The following is a 20,781-nucleotide window of genomic DNA, read 5'->3' as shown; positions in this document are numbered from 1 at the left end:
TGTTTTAGACCACAGTGCCACCCGCGTCCCTAGACCTGTATAAAATTACACCTGGCAGGGAGAAAACAGAAATGTTTCTCGTAACACCAGAATTTGTGGACATCCAATGAAGCTGAACGTTCAGGAAAGATGAAAGGAAGTTCCTCTTCGTTAAACTCTGGAACTCCCTCCCACTAGAGGTCCACCAACCTATGTGGCTTTAAAAGAGGATTGGGCAATTCATGGAGGGATGGTGACCACTAACCCTGGTGTCTATGCTCTGCAGCAATGCTTCTGAATCCCAGTCGCTGGAAACCGCAGGAGGAGAGAGGGGTCCTGTGTTCGAATCCTGCCTGCTGGTTTCCCATTGGGCATCTGGTTGGCCAATATGAGAACAGGGTGCTGGACTAGCTGGGACGATGCGTACCTTACACAGCCCTGTGTTTAGAGGGAGACCAACATAAGACATCACCTTGCCAACAAAGGTCAGTCTAGTTCAAGCTCTGGTTTTCCCAGTAGTGATGTATGGAAGTGAGAGCTGGACCATAAAGAAGGCTGATCGCCGAATAATTGATGCTTTTGAATTCTGGTGCTGGAGGAGACTCTTGAGAGTCCCATGGACTGCAAGAAGATCAAACCTCTCCATTCTGAAGGAAAGCAGCCCTGAGTGCTCACTGGAAGGACAGATCCTGAAGCTGAGGCTCCAAGACTTTGGCCACCTAAGGAGAAGAGAAGACTCCCTGGAAAAGACCCTGATGTTGGGAAAGATGGAGGGCACAAGGAGAAGGGGACGACAGAGGACGAGATGGTGGGACAGTGTTCTCGAAGAGACCAGCATGAGTTTGACCAAACTGCAGGAGGCAGTGGAAGACAGGAGTGCCTGGCGTGCTCTGGTCCAGGGGGTCACGAAGAGTTGGACACGACTAAACGACTAAACAACAACATAAGCTAGAGACAGTTGCCTGGACGAGTTTTCTTTTATGCTGGCCAAACATTTGGTTTTCATCAGACAAAGATACCTTACTCAGCGAAGTTTTGTCGGACTCCTCACCTTCCCCAGGGCTACAACTCTTTTGCACAAAGATCCGGCAACTCTGGCTTTCAGAGGATCTCCTGGGCGCTGTGGCTCTCCCAGTTGCCAAGACCATGTTAAAAACTAGGCTGTGGGACATAGATTGCCAGGGACTAATCTCAGCTGCGGAAAAAACATGCTCCCCTCTTTATTTTCGACTCTTTTGGGAGCAGGAATTTACCGGTAATCTTAATTATTTACAATTATTCTTTTACCCGCAAGCAAGAAGGGCCTTTTCGCTGGCTAGGTTCAAATCTAATCCTTCTAACCTCCTTTGGGGCACGGGTGGCGCTGTGGGTTAAACCACAGAGCCTAGGACTTGCCGAGTGGAAGGTCGGCGGTTCGAATTCCCGCGACGGGGTGAGCTCCCGTTGTTCGGTCCCAGCTCCTGCCAACCTAGCAGTTCGAAAGCACATCAAAGTGCAAGTAGATAAATCGGAACCGCTCTGGCGGGAAGGTAAATGGCGTTTCCGTGCGCTGCTCTGGTTCGCCAGAAGCGTCTTAGTCCTGCTGGCCACGTGACCCGGAAGCTGCACGCCGGCTCCCTCGGCCAATAAAGCGAGATGAGCACCGCAACTCCAGAGTTGGCCACGACTGGACCTAACAGTCAGGGGTCCCTTTACCTTTACCTAACCTCTTATGGGGTAGGTTTGTGGGTTTGGCAGAAGGAGACTGGATCTGCCCATGCAATGCCCGCCTGATGGAAACTCTAGCTCACATGGCCCTTAACTGTAAAATGTATGATCTCTGCCAACAATTTCTAGACCATCTATGTATTCCAAAACCAGAGACGGAGGTTATGCGCTTCTTATTACAGTGGAGACACCAGGAGCTCACCAAGACAGTAGCTAAGTTCCTCTATTTGATTTTTTGTCGCCGAAGGATGCTACAGGATCCTGCCCTTGCTGGAAACCCTCAGAGATGAGGCGGATTGCTGTGCCTTTGGGGTGGTGACGAGATCTCATTGGCCTATCTATTTTAAATGTATTCTGAATGTTCTTATGTGATGCTAATAAAGGTTACTTGACTTGACCAGGTGGGCAGTTGGCCTCATCCATCAATCTGTTGTGTCCTTTTGATTTAGTAGCCACACAGATCTACCTGCTGTGTGATTTAAGTAGGTGTCCTGTGAAATTTGGAGCCTGAAAATGTGTAACTGCAGCCCCAATTATCAGAAAGCACAAACCCAGCCATTTCTCTGCTCTTTGCAGGTCGTGTGTGTGTGTGTGTGTGTGTGTGTGTGTGTGTGTGTGTCACTTTCAACCACCTTGTGAAGGACACCACAACTCCTTTCCTAAGTTGCATTGTGTTGAAACGTTTGCATTGGATTTATTGTCTCAGGTCCTTGGTTCTATTTCAAAGCAAAGTCACAGAAGTGGAAAGGCAGATATACAAGCCGTGGTAGGTTCCGTTGTGAATTTTATACATGCTTTATATATTTATATATTTTTTAAAAAATACCTTCTGCATTGGGAGGAAAGAACAGATTCTGTCCATTACCGGGAGATTATAATCGAGGCCTCGGATTCGCCAGACTTTTGTAACTTACTCGTCTACTTTGCATCCTGGGTACCAGGATAATAACACGCAGGACGTTGTGCTGGGTTCGAATCACAGAATTGTCTAGTCCAACCCCTTGCAACGCAGGATAAGTGACGGGGTTACTGACAGTAATAAAAGTATTGTTACCAAATCTTGCATCACTCTTTAGACGCTCCCGCCCCTCAAGCTGCCAAATAATTTAAAGAGTTGAAAGTTTTCTGGAAACAAGGTGTATTGATCTTGTTAGTGCTTGGGATTCAACTCTCTCAACACAGAGAGTCCTCCTTACATCCCTGCGAGGTAGATCAGGATAGTGCCCTCTTTACAAAGGGGAAACTGATGTGCCCAGGCTTATGCCAGAGCTGGGATTCGAACCCAAGTCTGCGTCCAACTCATTCCCTGACCTGGACCCTTCTCCTAAGATTTTCCTCTGCGGATCATATTCCTACCCCAGCCATGTGCGGAGTGGGTATTGCCCGTATTCCTTGCGAGTAGGGGTGTGGCTCAGCGGAGGAGAGCGTTTGCTCTGCATGCAGAAGGTCGCAGGTTTGATCCCTGAAGGCAACTCCAGGAACGGCTGGGAGAGGAACTTCCCCTGAAATCTTGGGAGAGCTGCTGTCAATCAGTGCAGACGACGCTGAGATGGACCACTTGGTCTGACTCGACAGAGGCAAGGTTCCTGGGTTTCTACTTGGGGTGGGTCAAAGCTCTGTGGCAGAACAGCTGCACTGCATGCAGAAGGCCCCAGCCTCAGTCCCCAACACTTCCAATGTAGGGCTGGGAGCAACGCTCGCCTGAAGAGATGCTGCCAGTCTGTGCAACAATAAGTAACCAAACAAACAAACAAACCCCTTTGTTGCGAAGAGAACGTCAGCAATGTCTAGGCAACACAATGACAACGTACATACACAACAGACAATCTTTATAGAATTCCTTCAAACCATAACAAGTCCAAAATGAAATCTTTAGTCTCAAAGTCTCTGGAAATCTTTAAATGAAGTGAGGTACCAGACTTTGTACGATGAAAGACAAGCTGTGAAGCTTTGCGTATTCAGCAAATGTGATGTCCAACACTGAACAGTGATTCAGGATATTGACTACTGTTACGTAGAATTTTACGTGGAACAGTGCTCATGTAGTAATGTAGTCGCTGCATTTGATATTTTCATTTACGTACATTCATTCGAAATAAGATGGGTTTATGAAGTAATTCTATAGCCTCCCACCACGCTGACGAAGATCTACGAAACAGTAGTCAATATCCGGAATCACTGTTCAATGTTGGACATCATATTTGCCGAATACACAAAGCTTCACAGCTTGTCTTTCATCGTACAAAGTCTGGTGCCTCGCTTCATTTAAAGATTTCGAGACTAAAGATTTCATTTTGGACTTGTTATGGTTTGAAGGAATTCTATAAAGATTGTCTATTGCATATGTACATGGTCATTGTGTTGCCTAGACATTGCTTCCAGTCCGTGCAAGGCAGCTTCTGATGAACTGATCCTTTTGCAAAGCTCACAAGGAGTGTTGAGCACCCGACGACTGCCACCCTTTGCTCCGGAAACATCACAGCGGTATTTGGAGAAGGTGAAGTCACAGGGCTTGCACTGGCTGGCGGAACAACCAGCCTGATTTCTAGCGGAGAGCATGCAATTTTAGGAGGACTCTGCCAGTGTGGAAATGGGACATGAGAGCTGAGGACTCTGGTGGGAAAGGAGCTCCAAGCTTAACGGAAAAGAGTTGGGACACAGAGTTGGGTTTGGAGGTGGTTGGAGGATGGATGGCGGCTAACAGATTGAGATTGAATCCTGAAAAGACAGAAGTACTGTTTTGGGGGACAGGAGGCGGGCGGGTGTGGAGGACTCCCTGGTCCTGAATGGGGTAACTGTGCCCCTGAAGGACCAGGTGCGCAGGCTGGGAGTCATTCTGGACTCACAGCTGTCCATGGAGGAGCAGGTCAATTCTGTGTCCAGGGCAGCTCCATCTGGTATGCAGGATGAGACCCTGCCTGCCCACAGACTGTCTTGCCAGAGTGGTGCATGCTCTAGTTATCTCCCGCTTGGACTACTGCAATGTGCTCTACGTGGGGCTACCTTTGAAGGCGACCCGGAAACTACAACTAATCCAGAATGTGGCAGCCAGACTGATGACTGGGAGCGGCCGCCAAGACCATTTAACACCAGTCTTGAAAGACCTACATTGGCTCCCAGTCCGTTTCCGAGCACAATTCAAAGTGTTGGTGCTGACCTTTAAAACCCTAAATGGCCTTGGTCCAGTATATCTGAAGGAGCGTCTCCACCCCCATCGTTCTACCCGGACACTGAGGTCCAGCTCCGAGGGCCTTCTGGTGGTTCCCTCACTGCGAGAAGCTAAGTTACAGGTAACCAGGCAGAGGGCCTTCTCGGTAGTGGCGTCCGCCCTGTGGAACGCCCTCCCACCAGATGTCAAAGAGAACAACAACTACCAGACTTTTAGAAGACATCTGAAGGCAGCCCTGTTTAGGGAAGCTTTTAATGTTTGATGTATTACAGTATTTTAATATTTTTTGGAAGCTGCCCAGAGTGGCTGAGGAAGCCCAGCCCGATGGGCCGGGTATAAATAATAAATTATTATTATTATTATTATTATTATTATTATTATTAGGTTTGCCAACGTGGTGCCGCTGCGTTCTTGAGGGCTTCTGCCACTGAGCTTCCCTACGGATCATCATCATCTACAAGAGAGCCCCAAACCACTGTCAAACTGCAGCTCACATCTATTAAAAAAGAACGCGGTTCCAAGTGGATCTGCTTGAATTCCATTGGCTCTTTCTACAGATCCTTTGCAAAAGTGATAAGTACGTTTGTCTGCACGTGTGTGATAGAGAGACGCTATCTGGGAGAGAAGCTCAGGCAGTGAGAGTTTCTTCCCAGCCCTTCCGCTTTTAATTAGAAAGTTTTAATTAGGTGGCTCAGGGTTTCAAGCTGGGATGCACAACATGCACAGCCTCTCTGCAAATACTCTTCTCAAACAAGCACTTTCAAGCTTCTCCTCCTTTGCTTCTACTGGGCTTTCCTTGTCATCCCATCAGTCATTTTGCCTCCCCCGTCAGATAAGACTGGTCCCATTTTCCTTCTGGAACAGGGAGCATAGATGCTCCTAAGGAATGCTTTGGTCCCTGAAGGAGGGGATCCAAAAGCTCTCCCCCGCCCGGGCACAATATCGCAATAAACTAAAGGACGGCCAGTTTTCACAGCTTCTTGGGGTGACAATATGATTGTACCCCCTGGTTATGGCTTAAGGAGGACTCTTGCTCCCAATATTGCCTCAGCCTGTCCTGAAAACAGCCATCAAGCAGCTCTTGCCCCCCAGCTCCAGTGCTTAAAGTCTTCCCAGCTACTTCGCTGCCATCTGCCCTTATCACAGAATCGTAGAGGGACCCTGCGGGTCATCCAGTCCAGCCCCCTTCAATGCCTGTCCTCACCACCGCTCATTCCCAAACTTCTTTCTGTCTATCCTCCCGGTTGTCATTTGTGGGGCCCTGGGTACGACGTCTAAACATTCTGGCCCTAGATACGTATTAAAATAGCGGTAGTAGACAGGAGTTGCGGTCATTGTACACGCAGGGCAGTTTGTGAGCTGACCGTACACTTCAGGGCTCTCTGCTTCCGTGCGGCGGCTCGCTTTGCAAAATCAATTTTCTAGGCCTCATGCATGTTGCTTTGAAAGGTGCTGCCAAAAACCCCTGAAGGGGACATGGCAATTCCATGAGGGTTTCAGCAGGCTGGCTACACAGCGCCTGCGGCTTCCTAGTTTTAATTCCTTCGGATTAATTCGCCCTCTTAACTTTTAATGCCCGCCATCTTCCTGCTGCCCCCTCCCAAAGTTGGCTCTTTGAACGTGCCGTTTCCCACAACTTAACCTGAGTGCAACAGCAATTTTTAAAGGGTTAAAATGGTCTTAAATAGAAATCTGGTGGTTTAGCTTCTTGAACAAGCCCAAATTCAGAAGGAAACGAGTGTGATTCTGCCCGACGACACTGCACCAGTAACCCCCGGAGACACGATCTGACTGTAGCAGTCCTTTTTTCGCTCGATTGAGCCGGTCCGTTTTGCCCGTGTGAAACTACGAGAGACCAAATTATCTGGGTATTGAAGTCCCGGGCCTTTGCCCTGTGTCCGAACCGTGGAGGAACCCTTTTGGCCCTCTCTCCCCCCTGGACATCCTGGGCCCGGCTTTGGGTGGCTGGGGAGGGTCTCTCGCCTTCTCGGGACCCCCGGCACGCTCTCCTTAGCTGGGGCTGACCTGGCTGGAGGAAACCGAGGACACCTCTGTCTTCTGGGCTGAGCTGGACACGTCGGACTCGTCGGTCATTGGTTTGCCACAAACGGTCTCCATGATGCAAGCCCGGAACTGGCAAGGAAAGGGAGTTGTTGTTAGCTCAGAAATGGAAAACGAGCGAGGTATCAGACAAAGAATAATGGCAGCTTAAACTGATGGAATATGCGCAGCTTTCAGATCTAACATATAGAATACGAGAGCAAGAAGAAAATACGTTTAAAGGAGATTGGAAAATGTTTATTGAATATATGGGGCAAACTGTGTACACTTGAAAACGTTGGCAGCGTTCAGATAAATTCAACAGTGTAAATAAGTTTTGAAGGGTGTAATAATGGAATACTGAATGGTTTAGTTTTTGTAAAATATGCAGGGATTTATGTGATGCAAAATGAACCATGGAAAGAGAAGAAGGGAAATCATTGATATTTTAAGGTTGTTTAAATGAATATTCTAAATTGTAAAACAGAAAATAGTGTGTGTGTGTGTGTGTGTGTGTGTGTGTGTGTGTCCCTATTTTCCAGGGATTTGATCCTGGAATGTCCCACTTTTCCTTAAGTGGGAAATATCAGAAAATATTGGAGGGTATGGAGTTATGCGATCCCCAAGCCAAAGAGACAACTTAGAAGACATCTGAAAGCAGCCCTGGACTGTGAAGTTTTTTTTTTTAATGTTTAACATTTTATTGTGTTTTTATGCCAGCTCCACCTGGTACTCAGGATGAGACCCCATCTGCCTGCAGACTGTCTGGCCAGAGTGGTGCATGCTCTGGCTATCTCCCGCTTGGACTACTGCCATGCGCTGTACGTGGGGCTATCTTTGAAGGTGACGCGGAAACTGCAATTAATCCAGAATGCGGCAGCTAGACTGGTGACTGCAAGCGGCCGTCGGGAACACATAACACCAGTCTTGAAAGACCTATATTGGCTCCCAGTACGTTTCCGAGCACAATTCAAAGTGTTGGTGTTGACCTTTAAAGCCCTAAATGGTCTCAGACCAGGAAACCTGAAGGAGCGTCTCCACCCCCATCGTTCTGCCCAGACACTGAGGTCCAGCTCCAAGGGTCTTCTGGCGGTTCCCTCCCTGCGAGAAGTGAGGTTACAGGGAACCAGGCAGAGGGCCTTCTTGGTGGTGGCACCCGTCCTGTGGAACGCCCTCCCATCAGATGTCAAAGAGGAAAAACAACTACCAGACTTCTAGAAGACATCTGAAGGCAGCCCTGTTTAGGGAAGCTTTTAATGTTTAATAGGTTATTGTATTTTAGTGTTCTGTTGGAAGCTGCCCAGAGTGGCTGGGGAAACCCAGCCAGATGGGCAGGGTATAAATAACAAATGATTCTGATTCTGATTCTGATTCTGATTCTGATTCTGATTCTGATTCTTATATATGTTGGAAGCCACTCAGAGTGGCTGGGGAAACCCAGCCAGATGGGCGGGGTATAAATAATAAATTATTCTTATTCTTATTCTTATTCTTATTCTTATTCTTATTCTTATTCTTATTCTTATATATGTTGGAAGCTGCCCAGAGTGGCTGGGGAAACCCAGCCAGATGGGCAGGGAATGAATGAATGAATGAATGAATGAATAAATAAATAAATAAATAAATAAATAAATAAAATTACTATTAATGTTGGAAGATTCCCAGACCGGCTGGGGCAAGCCAGTCAGATGGATGGGATATAAACAGAGCTGTGATTCCCCAGCGGTTTGATCCCTGAAAGCCCACTCCATTGCCTCTCGAGACAAATGGGATGCCGGCAGTGAATCGCAACCTTGCAGCCCCGCCACGTTTTGCGCCCCTTTCCCCGCCTGCGGAGCGGCTGGCTGGCGACTCACCTGCTTGTTCATGAAGCAATAAATGATGGGGTTGTAGACGCAGGCGGACTTGGAGAAGAAGGCGGGGATGGTGACCAATCGCAGGTCCAGGCCGTGGTCCCGGTTGTTGACCATGTACATGGCGAGCGCGGCGTAGGGGACGTAGCAGAGGCAGAACGACCCCACCATCACCACCACCATCCGAGAGACCTCCCGCTCGGCCTTCTGGGTTGTGGCCGACTCCTGCTGCTGAGCGGCTACCTAGAGAAGGAGGGCAGGGGGCAGGAACGTGTCGTTTTCCCAGAGCTGTAGCACCGTAGCAATTGCAAGGGGTCTCCCCAAAGGCCATCCAGCCTGACCCGCTGCGACACTCGCTTGGCAGTGGGCAGGTGGCCGATGCCCCCAGAACTACACAAAGGCGTTCGCTCGGCGGCTATCGGCGGCCGGTCGGGAGCACCATAGGTTGGGGTGCGGCCTAGTGCCAAGGGGGTGGTTCCATCAGCACAGCTGACGGCGGAACTGCCTGCCACAGGAGTGGCCGCCAACCTGTCCGGCTTTGAAAGAGGATTAGACAAATTTGGGAAGAGGAGAGGGCTTCTGAATACTGGTTGCTGGAAACGGCAGCAAAAAAAGGCTATCCTGGTAGTTATTGGTGTGTTGTCAAAACAGGATTAGTTTGATTTCCTAATCAGCTGAAAGCATGATGCCAGTAGAGGCTGGGTGAATTGGAGACTTCAGGAAAGGTCTCTGCAATGCTCATATCGAAAAGTATCTATTCCCCATGCATTTATACAATTTCATCATTTGCTTGCTAGTTATCTCCTACTTAGACTACTGCAATGCGCTTTACGTGGGGCTGCCTTTGAAGGTAACCAGGAAACTGCAATTAATCCAGAATGTGGCAGCTAGACTGGTGACTGGGAGTGGCCACCGGGACCACATAACACCGGTCCTGAGAGATCTGCATTGGCTCCCAGGACGTTTCCGAGCACAATTCAAAGTGTTGGTGCTGACCTTGAAAGCCCTAAATGGCCTCGGTCCTGTATACCTGAAGGAGCGTCTCCACCCCCATCGTTCAGGCCCCCCACTGAGGTCCAGCGCCGAGGGCCTTCTGGCAGTTCCCTCATTGCGAGAAGTGAGGTTACAGGGAATCAGACAGAGGGCCTTCTCGGCAGTGGCGCCCACCCTGTGGAACAGCCTCCCTTCAGATGTGAAGGAAATAAGCAGCTATCCTATCTTTAAAAGACATCTGAAGGCAGCCCTGTTTAGGGAAGTTTTTAACGTTTGATGCTGTATTGTTTTTAACACTCGATTGGGAGCCGCCCAGAGTGGCTGGGGAAACTCAGCCAGATGGGCTGGGTATAAATAATAAATTATTATTATTATTATTATTATTATTATTATTGCTTACAGGCTTCCCATTTAGGCGTTTGGTTGCACACAGTGAGAACAGTGGTACCTCGGACAACAGCAGCAAGAATACTCATTGCAAATTAATGGAAGACACAAGATCTACCCACTCTGGAAGAATGGCAGATGAAGCTGATGGACTATATGGAACTGGCAGAAATGACTGGCAGAATCCGAGACCAGGGAGAAGAGTCGGTGAAAGAAGACTGGAAGAAATTTAAAGACTATTTACAGAAATATTGTAAAATTAAGGAATTTTAGAAGGATGTTGGATAGAAACTAAGTGGTTTCCAGCTGTAATGCTTTAAGAGATACGAAAAAAGGTTTTATAAATGGGTAAAAGCTTAATGGTAAGGATTTTCTGAACTAACAAACTGAACTGGAATACAAAAAAGGGAGGTACGAGGAGGTCCGGGGAAATAAGTGTAAGGAAGATATGTTATGGAAAATTAACGACGTGTTTTTAACTGTTTTTATTTTGTATGTTTCTTTTTATTTTTCATTTTTTTGTTATATCTTAAAAACTTTATTCTTTTTTCTGTATTTTGTATTTTCTTGTATTTTTAATTTTTGTTTTTGTATTCTTTGAAACTTTAATAAATATCATTAAAAAAAAAAAAAGAGAACAGTGGTACCTCGGGTTAAGAACTTAATTCGTTCTGGAGGTCCGTTCTTAACCTGAAACTGCTCTTAACCTGAAGCACCACATTAGCTAATGGGGCCTCTTGCTGCCGCGCAATTTCTGTTCTCATCCTGAAGCAAAGTTCTTAACCCGAGGTACTACTTCTGGGTTAGCGGAGTCAGTAACCTGAAGCGTCTGTAACCTGAGGTTCCACTGTACTGGGTTTGATCCAGCTGCAGGGGCCCTTGTCTTTTTAGCGTCTCCTAAGAAATGGCGCCCCTGGGATGCCAACATCAACCTGAGGTCCAGCAGGGCTTTCCTGATGTATCTGGCAACTCTGGGGAAGTGGGGTATAGTGGTTAAAGTTCCGGACTAGGACCTGAGAGAGACCGGGGTTCGAATCTCGACACGGCCAGCTCCCTGGGCGACCTTGGGCGCTCGCCGCTCCCTGTCCACCTCACCCTACCTCGCAAGGTTGTTGTGAAAGGGGTCGGAGGAACTGGGCAGGAGGTACTTACGGCACGGAGGGCGCCCAGGAGCTGCGAGTAGGAGAAGACGATGAGGGTGAGGGGCACGATGAAGCAGAAGATGAAGAGGAACCAGGTGTAGTATTCACTCTTGTACTTGGTGCCAACTGTGTACCAGTCGGGGCCACAGGAGCACTGCAGGCCTTCGGGGATGAACCTGAAAGGCAGAGGAGACGGGGTCAGAGGAGGACATTGGCTTTGTAGGAGCATATTTCCAAAATATGGTTTTCCCAGTAGTGATGTATGGAAGTGAGAGCTGGACCATAAAGAAGGCTGATCGCCAAAGAATGGATGCTTTTGAATTCTGGTGCTGGAGGAGACTCTTGAGAGTCCCATGGACTGCAAGAAGATCAAACCTCTCCATTCTGAAGGAAATCAGCCCTGAGTGCTCACTGGAAGGACAGATCCTGAAGCTGAGGCTCCAAGACTTTGGCCACCTCATGAGAAGAGAAGACTCCCTGGAAAAAAACCCTGATGTTGGGAAAGATGGAGGGCACAAGGAGAAGGGGACGACAGAGGACGAGGTGGTGGGACAGTGTTCTCGAAGCTACCAGCATGAGTTTGCCCAAACTGCGGGAGGCAGTGGAAGACAGGAGTGCCTGGCGTGCTCTGGTCCAGGGGGTCACGAAGAGTCGGACACGACTAAACGACTAAACAACAACAACAACAGCTTCGTCGCTTCCAGACCCTTGACCATCTTGGTTGCCCTCCTCTGCGCACCTTCCACCTTGCCAATATCCTTCTTAAATTGGGGTGCCCAGAACTGGACACAGTATTCTAGGAGGGATCTGACCAAGGAGGAATAGAGCGGGACTATGACTTCCACTCACCTGGACACTAGACTTCTGTTGATGCAGCCTAGAATAGCGATAGCTCTTTTTACTACTGCATCATAAAGTTGGCTCATGTAGAGCTTGCTGTCCACCAAGACCCCTAGATCTTTTCCCCAAGTACTGCTAGTAAGCCAGGTGTCCCCCATCCTATGTGTTTAGGATGAGGAGATGGCATTGAAAGAACTGAGGAGTGGGGTTCCCATCTGTCCGGAATATCTCGGACATATCTGGAGTATTACAGTCTGCAGAAGTGTCCGGGTGGAAATCAGAAAAACATCCAGGAAAATCTGGACATGGCAGCCCATGTCGGCAGTGCTGTTTTTGCCGATTTCTCATAAAAACAGCTCAAAAACTTTTCACTTTTTGAAATATGGCAACCCTGCTCAGGAGGGAACTCGCAGCAAGTTCAGCGATCCGTTCAGCGCTAGAGGCAGATCCAAACAGCGTTCCAAGGAAGAACAGCATTTGAATCCTTTGCACCAGGAGCAAACTCACAACCGGTCCGTAGACGTGCCATAACTAGCAGCCTTTCCCTCTAGAGTAGACCCTGAAGAAGAAGCGTCCTATGTGACTCAGAAGCTTGCTGACTACTTTCAGTTGCTCCTGCTAATAGCTACTGCACAGACCATAATATACAGTTAGAAGAATGGGAGAAGTTGTGGAATGAAGGTGTTAATTTTACAGCATGCAGTACGCTTCAGGAAAATGTTATGAAAGTGATGTATATGCGGTGTTTAACACCAGTTAAACTGGCCAAAATGTGCAGAACTAAAATTGAATGTTGGAAATGTAAGGAAAAGGAGGGTAATTTTAATAATAATACACTTTATTTGCATTAGCCAACGGCCATGGCAACATAAAACAAGCAATATATACAAATAAAAAGACAGAAATGGGTAAAAAGGGCAATCAAATATTATTGTTCAGATAGTGGCCCTTAATCTCATTGCACCCTCGATAAACCTAGCAACCTTTGCTGTTGTCTGATCATTTAGATCTGATAAAAGAAAAGGAGAGTACTTTTTACGATCTGTGGTGGACATGTAAAGAGGTAAAAGCTTTCTGGGAAATGATATACAATGAGCTAAAGAAAATGTTCAAAAACACTTTTGTTAAAAAACCAGAAGCGCTTTTTATTGGGGATAGTGGGTAGAGAGAAACCGAGACAAGATCAAAAGTTGTTCTTATGTGCAACAACTGCGGCAAGAATTTTGTTAGCCCAAAGATGGAAACAACAGGAGTTACCAGCAAAATAAGAGAGGCAGATGAGGCCGATGGACTTTGCAGAACTGGCGAAACTGACAGGAAGAATCTGGAACCAGCGAGATCAAGCAATCCAAAAGGACTGGAACAAATTTATATTATATTTGAAAGACAACTGTAAGCAATTAACATCATTAGCAGGGTGATCTGAAGATTTGTAAGATGAAATTGCTACCTATTCAGGTGGAGTAATATAGTGTTTTAGGCAATGGTGTAACAAGGGTAGGAAACGAAGCAAAATGTAAAGGTGCAAAATGTAAAGGTTTTGTGAACCATCAGACGGGAGGGACGGAAGTCGTTAGGCTAAGAAGAGCCAAAGAGATAAAATAATAGGGTACGATGTTACGCAATGTGATTATATTCAGGTAGGTAGCCGTGTTGGTCTGATGCAGTTGAAATAAATAAAAACAAAAAACTGTCCAGTAGCAAACTTAGTTGGTACTGTTTTGGGGGGTACAGTTTTTGGGGGACAGGAGGCAGGCGGGTGTGGAGGACTCCCTGGTCCTGAATGGGATAACTGTGCCCCTGAAGGACCAGGTGTGCAGCCTGGGAGTCATTCTGGACTCACAGCCGTTCATGGAGGCGCAGGTCAGTTCTGTGTTCAGGGCAGCTGTCTGCCATCTCCATCTGGTACGCAGGATGAGACCTTCCCTGCCTGCAGACTGCCTCGCCAGAGTGGTGCATGCTCTAGTTACTGCAATGCGCTCTACGTGGGGCTACCTTTGAAGGTGACTACAACAAATCCAGAATGCGGTAGCTGGACTGGTGACTGGGAGCGGCCACTGAGACCACATAACACTGGTCCTGAAAGACCTACATTGGCTCCCAGTACGTTTCCGAGCACAATTCAAAGTGTTGGTGTGGACCTTTAAAGCCCTAAATGGCCCGGCCCAGTGGACCTGAAGGAGCGTCTCCACCCCCATCGTTCTGCCCGGACATTGAGGTCCAGCGCCGAGGGCCTTCTGGCGGTTCCCTCCCTGCGAGAAGCGAAGTTACAGGGAACCAGGCAGAGGGCCTTCTCGGTAGTGGCACCCATCCTGTGGAGCGCCCTCCCTTCAGATGTCAAAGAGAAAAACAACTGCCAGACTTTTAGAAGACATCTGAAGGCAGCCCTCTTTAGGGAAGCTTTTAATGTTTAATAGGTTATTGCATTTTAGTGTTCTGTTGGAAGCCGCCCAGAGTGGCAGGGGAAACCCAGCCAGATGGGCGGGGTAGAAATAATAAATTATTATTATTATTATTTATTTATTATTACTGTACAATTTTTAAAAATACTTTAATTTATTTTGAATGTGGTTATATGTAAAACCAATAAAAATCACACACACACACAAACACGAAAAGCTACTGCACAGGCTTCCAGTCTATGGACCTTCTCCCCAATCTGGGCATCGGAAGACCCTCTCCTTTTCCACCTCACCTGCTCCACCCAAAAAAGGGTGGGATTGACACTCCGATGCCAATGAACCAAGTCGCTGCCACCACCAGAAGGGCGTGTTTGGAGTTGAAGCGGAAGTTCCCGAAGGGCTTGCAGATGACGATGTAGCGTTCGAAGGCGAGGAAGGCCAAGGACCAGCCGGTGACCAGCCCTGGGGTGGGAAGACAGAAAAAGACAAGGGTTGATGAAGATCGGCAGCCGGCCAGGCCCCCAAGGGCACGACACGCAAGGAAGAATGGACGGGGAGGGAGAAGGAAAAACGCAAGGGGAGGAATTACAGTCCTCCTACATGCCAGTTGGTTGCAGCGTAGTGCTGTCAGGTGTTCTTCAGGAATTCTCTGGGCAGGGATAGATGTGTCTTATGGTCCCTCACAAGTCTCCAATTCTATTATTCTAATATACCTGAAGGAGTGTCTCCACCCCCATCGTTCTGCCCGGATGCTGGGGTCCGGCTCCAAGTGCCTTCTGGTGGTTCCCTCCCTGCGAGAAGCCAAGTTATAGGGAACCAGGCAGAGGGCCTTCTCGGTGGTGGCACCTGCCGTGTGGAACGCCCTCCCACCAGATGTCAAAGAGATCAACACCAACTGACATTTAGAAGACATCTGAAGGCAGTTTTTAATGTCTGATGTTTTAATGTATTTTTAGTTGGGAGCCGCCCAGAGTGGCTGGGGAAACCCAGCCAGATGGGCAGGGTATGAAAAATAAATTATTATTATTATTATTATTATTATTATTATTATTATTATGCAACTGGGAGTCCTTTAAGTGTACTGAAAAGGCAAGGAAGACGAGACGTGAACCAGAATCCCCAACAAAGGCCAGGCGTTCTTCCGCTGCCATTCCCTGCGGGCTGGGCTGGATGACCTTTGAGGGACCCACCCGACACTGCAACTCTATTCTACTCCGCTCCTCCTCCGGGGCTTTTACCTGCCACCGAGCCCAGGAAGGCCTCCAGGGCGCAGATGTGTCTTCCGAAGAAGAAGTAGCCCTGTGAGCTGGCCAGGAAGACGGTGAAGACGGAGAAGACACAGAAGAGGAACCCGGCAAAGGAGATGTTGACCAAGATGTAGTTCAGCGGCTGGCGGAGCTTCTTGTATTTGACGGTGACCACCAGGATGATGGCGTTGAGGGGCGTCCCGGCGAAGAAGACGAAGCCCATGAAGGCCGTCTGGAAGTAGAAGGCCCACATTGGGGCGATGTGGTACTGGGGTCCATCCCAAGGACCCACCTTAGAGATGTTCTCAAAGAGGTAGAAGTCTTCTTCGCCGGACATCGTCCCTGGTGGCGCCGCGGGGACCGAGATCTGCCCGAGGGGCCCCTGCCCTCCTGTTATAGGAGGACGGAGGGGGCAATCCACTTAGAGGCTCGGCCCGGGATCAGGCACTAATCCTGATCATCCCAGAGGCAAACTGGAGGATTGAGGGCATCTAAAACCCTTACCTGCTGTCCCTTAAGCCCCTCTCAGGGGATAATCTCGTTTGCTGTCCAGATCGGAGCCGATTGCGAGGGACTCTTCGGGATGGCAGAGGGCAAGGCGACGCGGAGCCGTCTCCCCCCCCCCCGTTCGCTTCCCAGGAAGCCTCTCTCAAAAGCACTTTGTCGAATCGTAGAGTCGGGGACCCTCAGCGGTCATCTATCCCAACCCCCTTGAGATGCGGAGAACCTCAGCTATAGCAAAAATGACCTGGAAGATCAGAAACCAAGATGATCATAAATTTAGTAAAGGATGGTTCTTACTAAAAAAGGAACGCTGTAAACAATTAAAAATATCGGCAGGATTTTTTTAAAAACCGCTTGCAGTGTGACAAGAACTATGGTGAGAACTGAGCGTTCAGGAAATATGGAGAATGTTATACGATGCAGTCGGGAAAAAATAACTATGGAATCCATGGAGGGAAGTCAAGGATTTCAGAGAATCCTATGTATATTTTATTATGATTTACATGTGATTTTAATGGTTAAACGTAAAACTGAATTTAAAAGAGAGAGAGAGAGAGAGAGAGAGAGAGAGAGAGAGAGAGAGAGAGAATCACAGCATAGGAACCCAAATGGGACAACAAGAATTGGGATCAGAGGCTGGGGCGGCTTCTGTAAATTTGGGGTGTCCCTCTTGAAACGGGACAGTTGTGCTTTTTGCTCTTGTATCCCCTTCTCTTCTCCAGGCTAAATAAACCCAACTCCCTCAACGGTCCTCGCTCTCTCCCCCCATTCGCTCTCCACCCCACAACTGGAAACTGAATTCCCTCGACTTTATCAATGCACACGTCGTACATTTGAAGCACACATTATTTCCCTCCGAGTACAGTCATACCTTGGGTTACAGATGCTTCGGGTTGTGCGAATTCGGGTTGCGCACCGCGCCAAACCTGGTAGTACCAGAATGGTTCCTTCCGGGTTTTGGCGTTTGCGCATGTGCAGAAGTGCTAAATCGCGCTTTGTGCATGCACAGAAGCACCGAATTGTGCTTTGCGCATGCTCAGAAGTGTCGAATCGCGGCCCGCACATGCGCAGACACGTGGGTCGCGGATTGCGAACGCTGCTGGTTGCGAACGTGCCTCCCGCATGGATCATGTTCGCAACCCGAGCATCCACTGTAATCCTGGAAAGTGTAGTTGCCTAAGGGTGCTGGGAACCCGCAAGAGGCGGACTACAGTTCCCAGAATTCTTTGCAGGGAACGGTGTGCTCCATGACGATTTGTGCCCAGGATGCAACTGGGCTGGTTATACGTGACCCCACTTTTAATACAGTTCGTACCTGCGAAGGTTTCCGGACGGACAGACTGCTTTAGATCCAACCAGTCCGTGCCCTGCAGTTTCCTGTTGAAATCCTGTAGCTATTTCTACCACAAATGTTTTCCACTGCGTTCTCTCCCCTGTTTCCCTTTAGATGCTCTGTAGCTCGCGAGAGACCCTCTAGACGACAAGAACGGGTTAACATTGGGGGTAGCATCGCAGAACTACGAATAAAGTGAAATAACTTTATAAAATGTTCAGGGAAGTTTTTAATGTTTGATATTTTATCGCTTTTTTATTCTGTTGGGAGCCGCCCAGAGTGGCTGGGGAAACCCTGTCAAAAGGGTGGGGTATAAATAAATTATTATTATTATTATTATTATTATTATTATTATTATTATTACAGTGGTACCCTGGTTCTCAAACAACTTGGAACCCAAACACTGCAAACCTGGAAGTAAGTGTTCTGGTTTGCGAACTTTTTTCAGAAGCTGAACATGCTCTGTTTTGAGTGTTACGCTTCCGTTTTGAGTGCCACACTTCTCTGTTTGAGTGTTACACTGCAGTCTGTCTGTTTTTGCTATTTATTTTGCCTTTTTGCTTTTGCGGCTCTTTTTTGTGTGTGACTGTGTGGAACCCAGTTCAGCTCCTGACGGATCGATTGTGTGACTGCAGTACATCGTTTATCACTTTCATTTTATGGATCCGTGGTCTCGTTAGAAAGTAAAATTCATGTCAAATTGCTGTTTTAGGGGTTGTTTTTAAAAGTCCGGAATGGATTCATCCGTCTTGCGTTACTTTCTGTGGGAAAGCGCACCTCAGTTTTGGCACCCTTTGGTTTCGGAACGGATTAAGTTTGAGAACCGAGGTACCACTGTATTATAACTTGCGGGTGGAATGAATGTTGACGCACCAAGTTGCCTTGTTAAAAGCACAGCAACAGCGGCTAGTTGGAAAGTTGGCAACCCAAATGGTAGCGAGCCTGCTTGGGATTTGGGCCTCATGCTCTGCCTATTCCTCCACCCCCTTTCCCCCCAAATAAATGGGGTTTTCTCCTCTTTAAGGGCAGAGGGGTAAATGTAGCTTAAGACACTCCTCTGTGTGTTAAATTCCCATTTACTTCGCAGAATCCAGTCTGCCCAATTCTCCCCAGGGCCGAAGGGGTTAAGAGCTTTGCTCCCCAGCACTGAGGACGTGAGCATGTGAGCGCCATATGGGAATGTGGCGCATCACCCTGTTCTTTGACTGCCAAATGCAGAGAGAAGGTTATTTGAGCCTGCAAATTACCAGCCGGCCTGAAGAGAACATCTGGAAGAGCTATAAGCAACTGGCTCGTTGGTCTAGGGGTATGATTCTCGCTTAGGGTGCGAGAGGTCCCGGGTTCAAATCCCGGACGAGCCCTACTTTTTGAACTCCGACTAGGCAAAGGAGAAGACAAGTTGAAACCACAAATGCAATTACCTTTTCTGAAAATCCAGATTTACCAGTGCAAATCACCTGGGGGGGCCGCTCGTTTCTGGCCAGCCTCCCCTTTTGGCCACGATCCAATCGCTTGCCAGCAAATTCAGGTTGTGCAATTAAAGTTGATTAGGGAGGCTTGTGCAACAAACACGCTTCTCCAAAAGATTAAGAGTTTATTTATTTATTTTCAATGTTGCAATACAATCTATGAAATCTTTACATAATGATACATCTACATTATATTCGTAAATTCAGATTTTCACATTTCATTATGTACCAGCATTTATCCATTTCTTATTTCTTGCCCTGTGCGTGACTTCCTTGTTATTATTTTGTAATTTTGAGATTGTAATTTTTGTATCTTAATAATTAAACATTCAATCTTATATATCTGATTAACTTAACTTTGTGAAATTAGTCTATGCATAGCAATAAATTCTTGTTGGAGCATCTTTTGGCCATGTATTCTTCTGCACATTTCCATTCCTATTTGAGATTTTGATTAGACTGCATTCTAATTAGAAAGATTAAGAGGGTTTTGTTTTTGCTGATGGATGAAGCACCATTAAACTTCCTTGCAACAAATAAGAATTTGTAGCGAACAAGCAGGGGGCCTGGATAATAACGCAATATTTCTAACCTGGGGGAAATTATCTGGATCTTTTGCTAACTAATTCAGATAAAATATCCGCTGCGGCTGACATCTTGCCATGGGCGTGTTTTCGTGGCCATCTTTCCTATCCAGATCAGTGGGAATTATTTACTCCCGTGTAAGGATGGGGCTCTCTTTGGAGGAGACCGAGCTACAGCTTGGGAAGTCACCAGTTCGAATCTTGCCAATTCAGGAATTGGATTTATTATTGCCCCTTTGACACCAGGTCCCAGGAGTGGATTGCTACAATTTAAAACGGACATGGCCAAACCTGGCCCTCCAGATGTTTTAGGACTACAACTCCCATCATCCCTAGCTAGCAGGAACAGTGGTCAGGGTTGATGGGAATTGTAGTCTCAAAAAACATCTGGAGGGCCGAGTTTGCCTCTATGCCTGATTTAAAATCCAGTATCTTAAATATTGGATTAGACAAATAATATAGGCTCAGGCTACCTGCCCGCGGACTGTCTCGCCAGAGTGATGCATGCTCTGGTTATCTCCCGCTTGGACTACTGCAATGCGCTCTACGTGGGGCTACCTTTGAAGGTGATCCGGAAACTACAACTAATCCAGAATGCGGCAGCTGGACTGGTAACTGGGAGCGGACGCCGAGACCACATAACACCGGTCTTGAAAGACCTGCACTGGCTCCCAGTACGTTTCTGAACATAGGACGCGGGTGGCGCTGTGGGTTAAACCACAGAGCCTAGGACTTGCCAATCAGAAGGTCGGCGGTTCGAATCCCCACGACAGGGTGAGCTCCCGTTGTTCGGTCCCAGCTCCTGCCAACCTAGCAGTTCAAAAGCACATCAAAGTGCAAGTAGATAAATAGGTACCACTCTGGTGGGAAGGTAAACGGTGTTTCCGTGTGCTGCTCTGGTTCGCCAGAAGCGGCTTAGTCATGCTGTCTGCGGACAAACGCCGGTTCCCTCAGCCAATAAAGCGAGATGAACGCCGCAACCCCAGAGTCGGTCACGACTGGACCTAATGGTCAGGGGTCCCTGCACAATTCCGAGCACAGTTCAAAGTGTTGGTGCTGACCTTGAAAGCCCTAAACAGCCTCGGTCCAGTATACCTGAAGGAGCGTCTCCACCTCCATCGTTCTGCCCAGA

At 47.8% G+C, this 20,781-nt stretch overlaps 1 protein-coding gene across 1 annotated transcript; it reads right to left on the bottom strand.

Annotated features, from left to right (window-relative positions):
• Positions 1–6,555: 6,555 nt before the first annotated feature.
• On the bottom strand, positions 6,556–16,102 carry OPN1SW (opsin 1, short wave sensitive). The gene is made up of 5 exons (XM_081023185.1): positions 15,751–16,102; positions 14,806–14,974; positions 11,281–11,446; positions 8,752–8,991; positions 6,556–6,988 (listed from the first exon to the last, which is right to left on the bottom strand). The coding sequence occupies exons 1-5, from the start codon at positions 16,094–16,096 to the stop codon at positions 6,866–6,868; spliced, it is 1,044 nt and encodes a 347-aa protein (XP_080879311.1). The 5' UTR covers positions 16,097–16,102; the 3' UTR covers positions 6,556–6,865.
• Positions 16,103–20,781: the final 4,679 nt, after the last annotated feature.

This window comes from Podarcis pityusensis, assembly GCF_964106645.2.
Source record: "Podarcis pityusensis genome assembly, chromosome: 10".
Taxonomy (NCBI): domain Eukaryota; kingdom Metazoa; phylum Chordata; class Lepidosauria; order Squamata; family Lacertidae; genus Podarcis; species Podarcis pityusensis.
The sequence above is the reverse complement of the archived record's forward strand: the minus strand, read 5'-3'. Positions and strand labels throughout refer to the sequence as shown.

Coding starts and splice junctions, on each gene's coding strand:
- OPN1SW (XM_081023185.1), bottom strand. CDS start 16,096: ATGTCCGGCGAAGAAGACTTCTACCTCTTTGAGAACATCTCTAAGGTG. Junction 8,992..11,280: donor TCCTGGGCGCCCTCCGTGCC/GTAAGTACCTCC, acceptor CTCCTTCTCTAG/GTAGCCGCTCAGCAGCAGGA. Junction 6,989..8,751: donor ATTGCTTCATGAACAAGCAG/GTGAGTCGCCAG, acceptor TTTCCTTGCCAG/TTCCGGGCTTGCATCATGGA.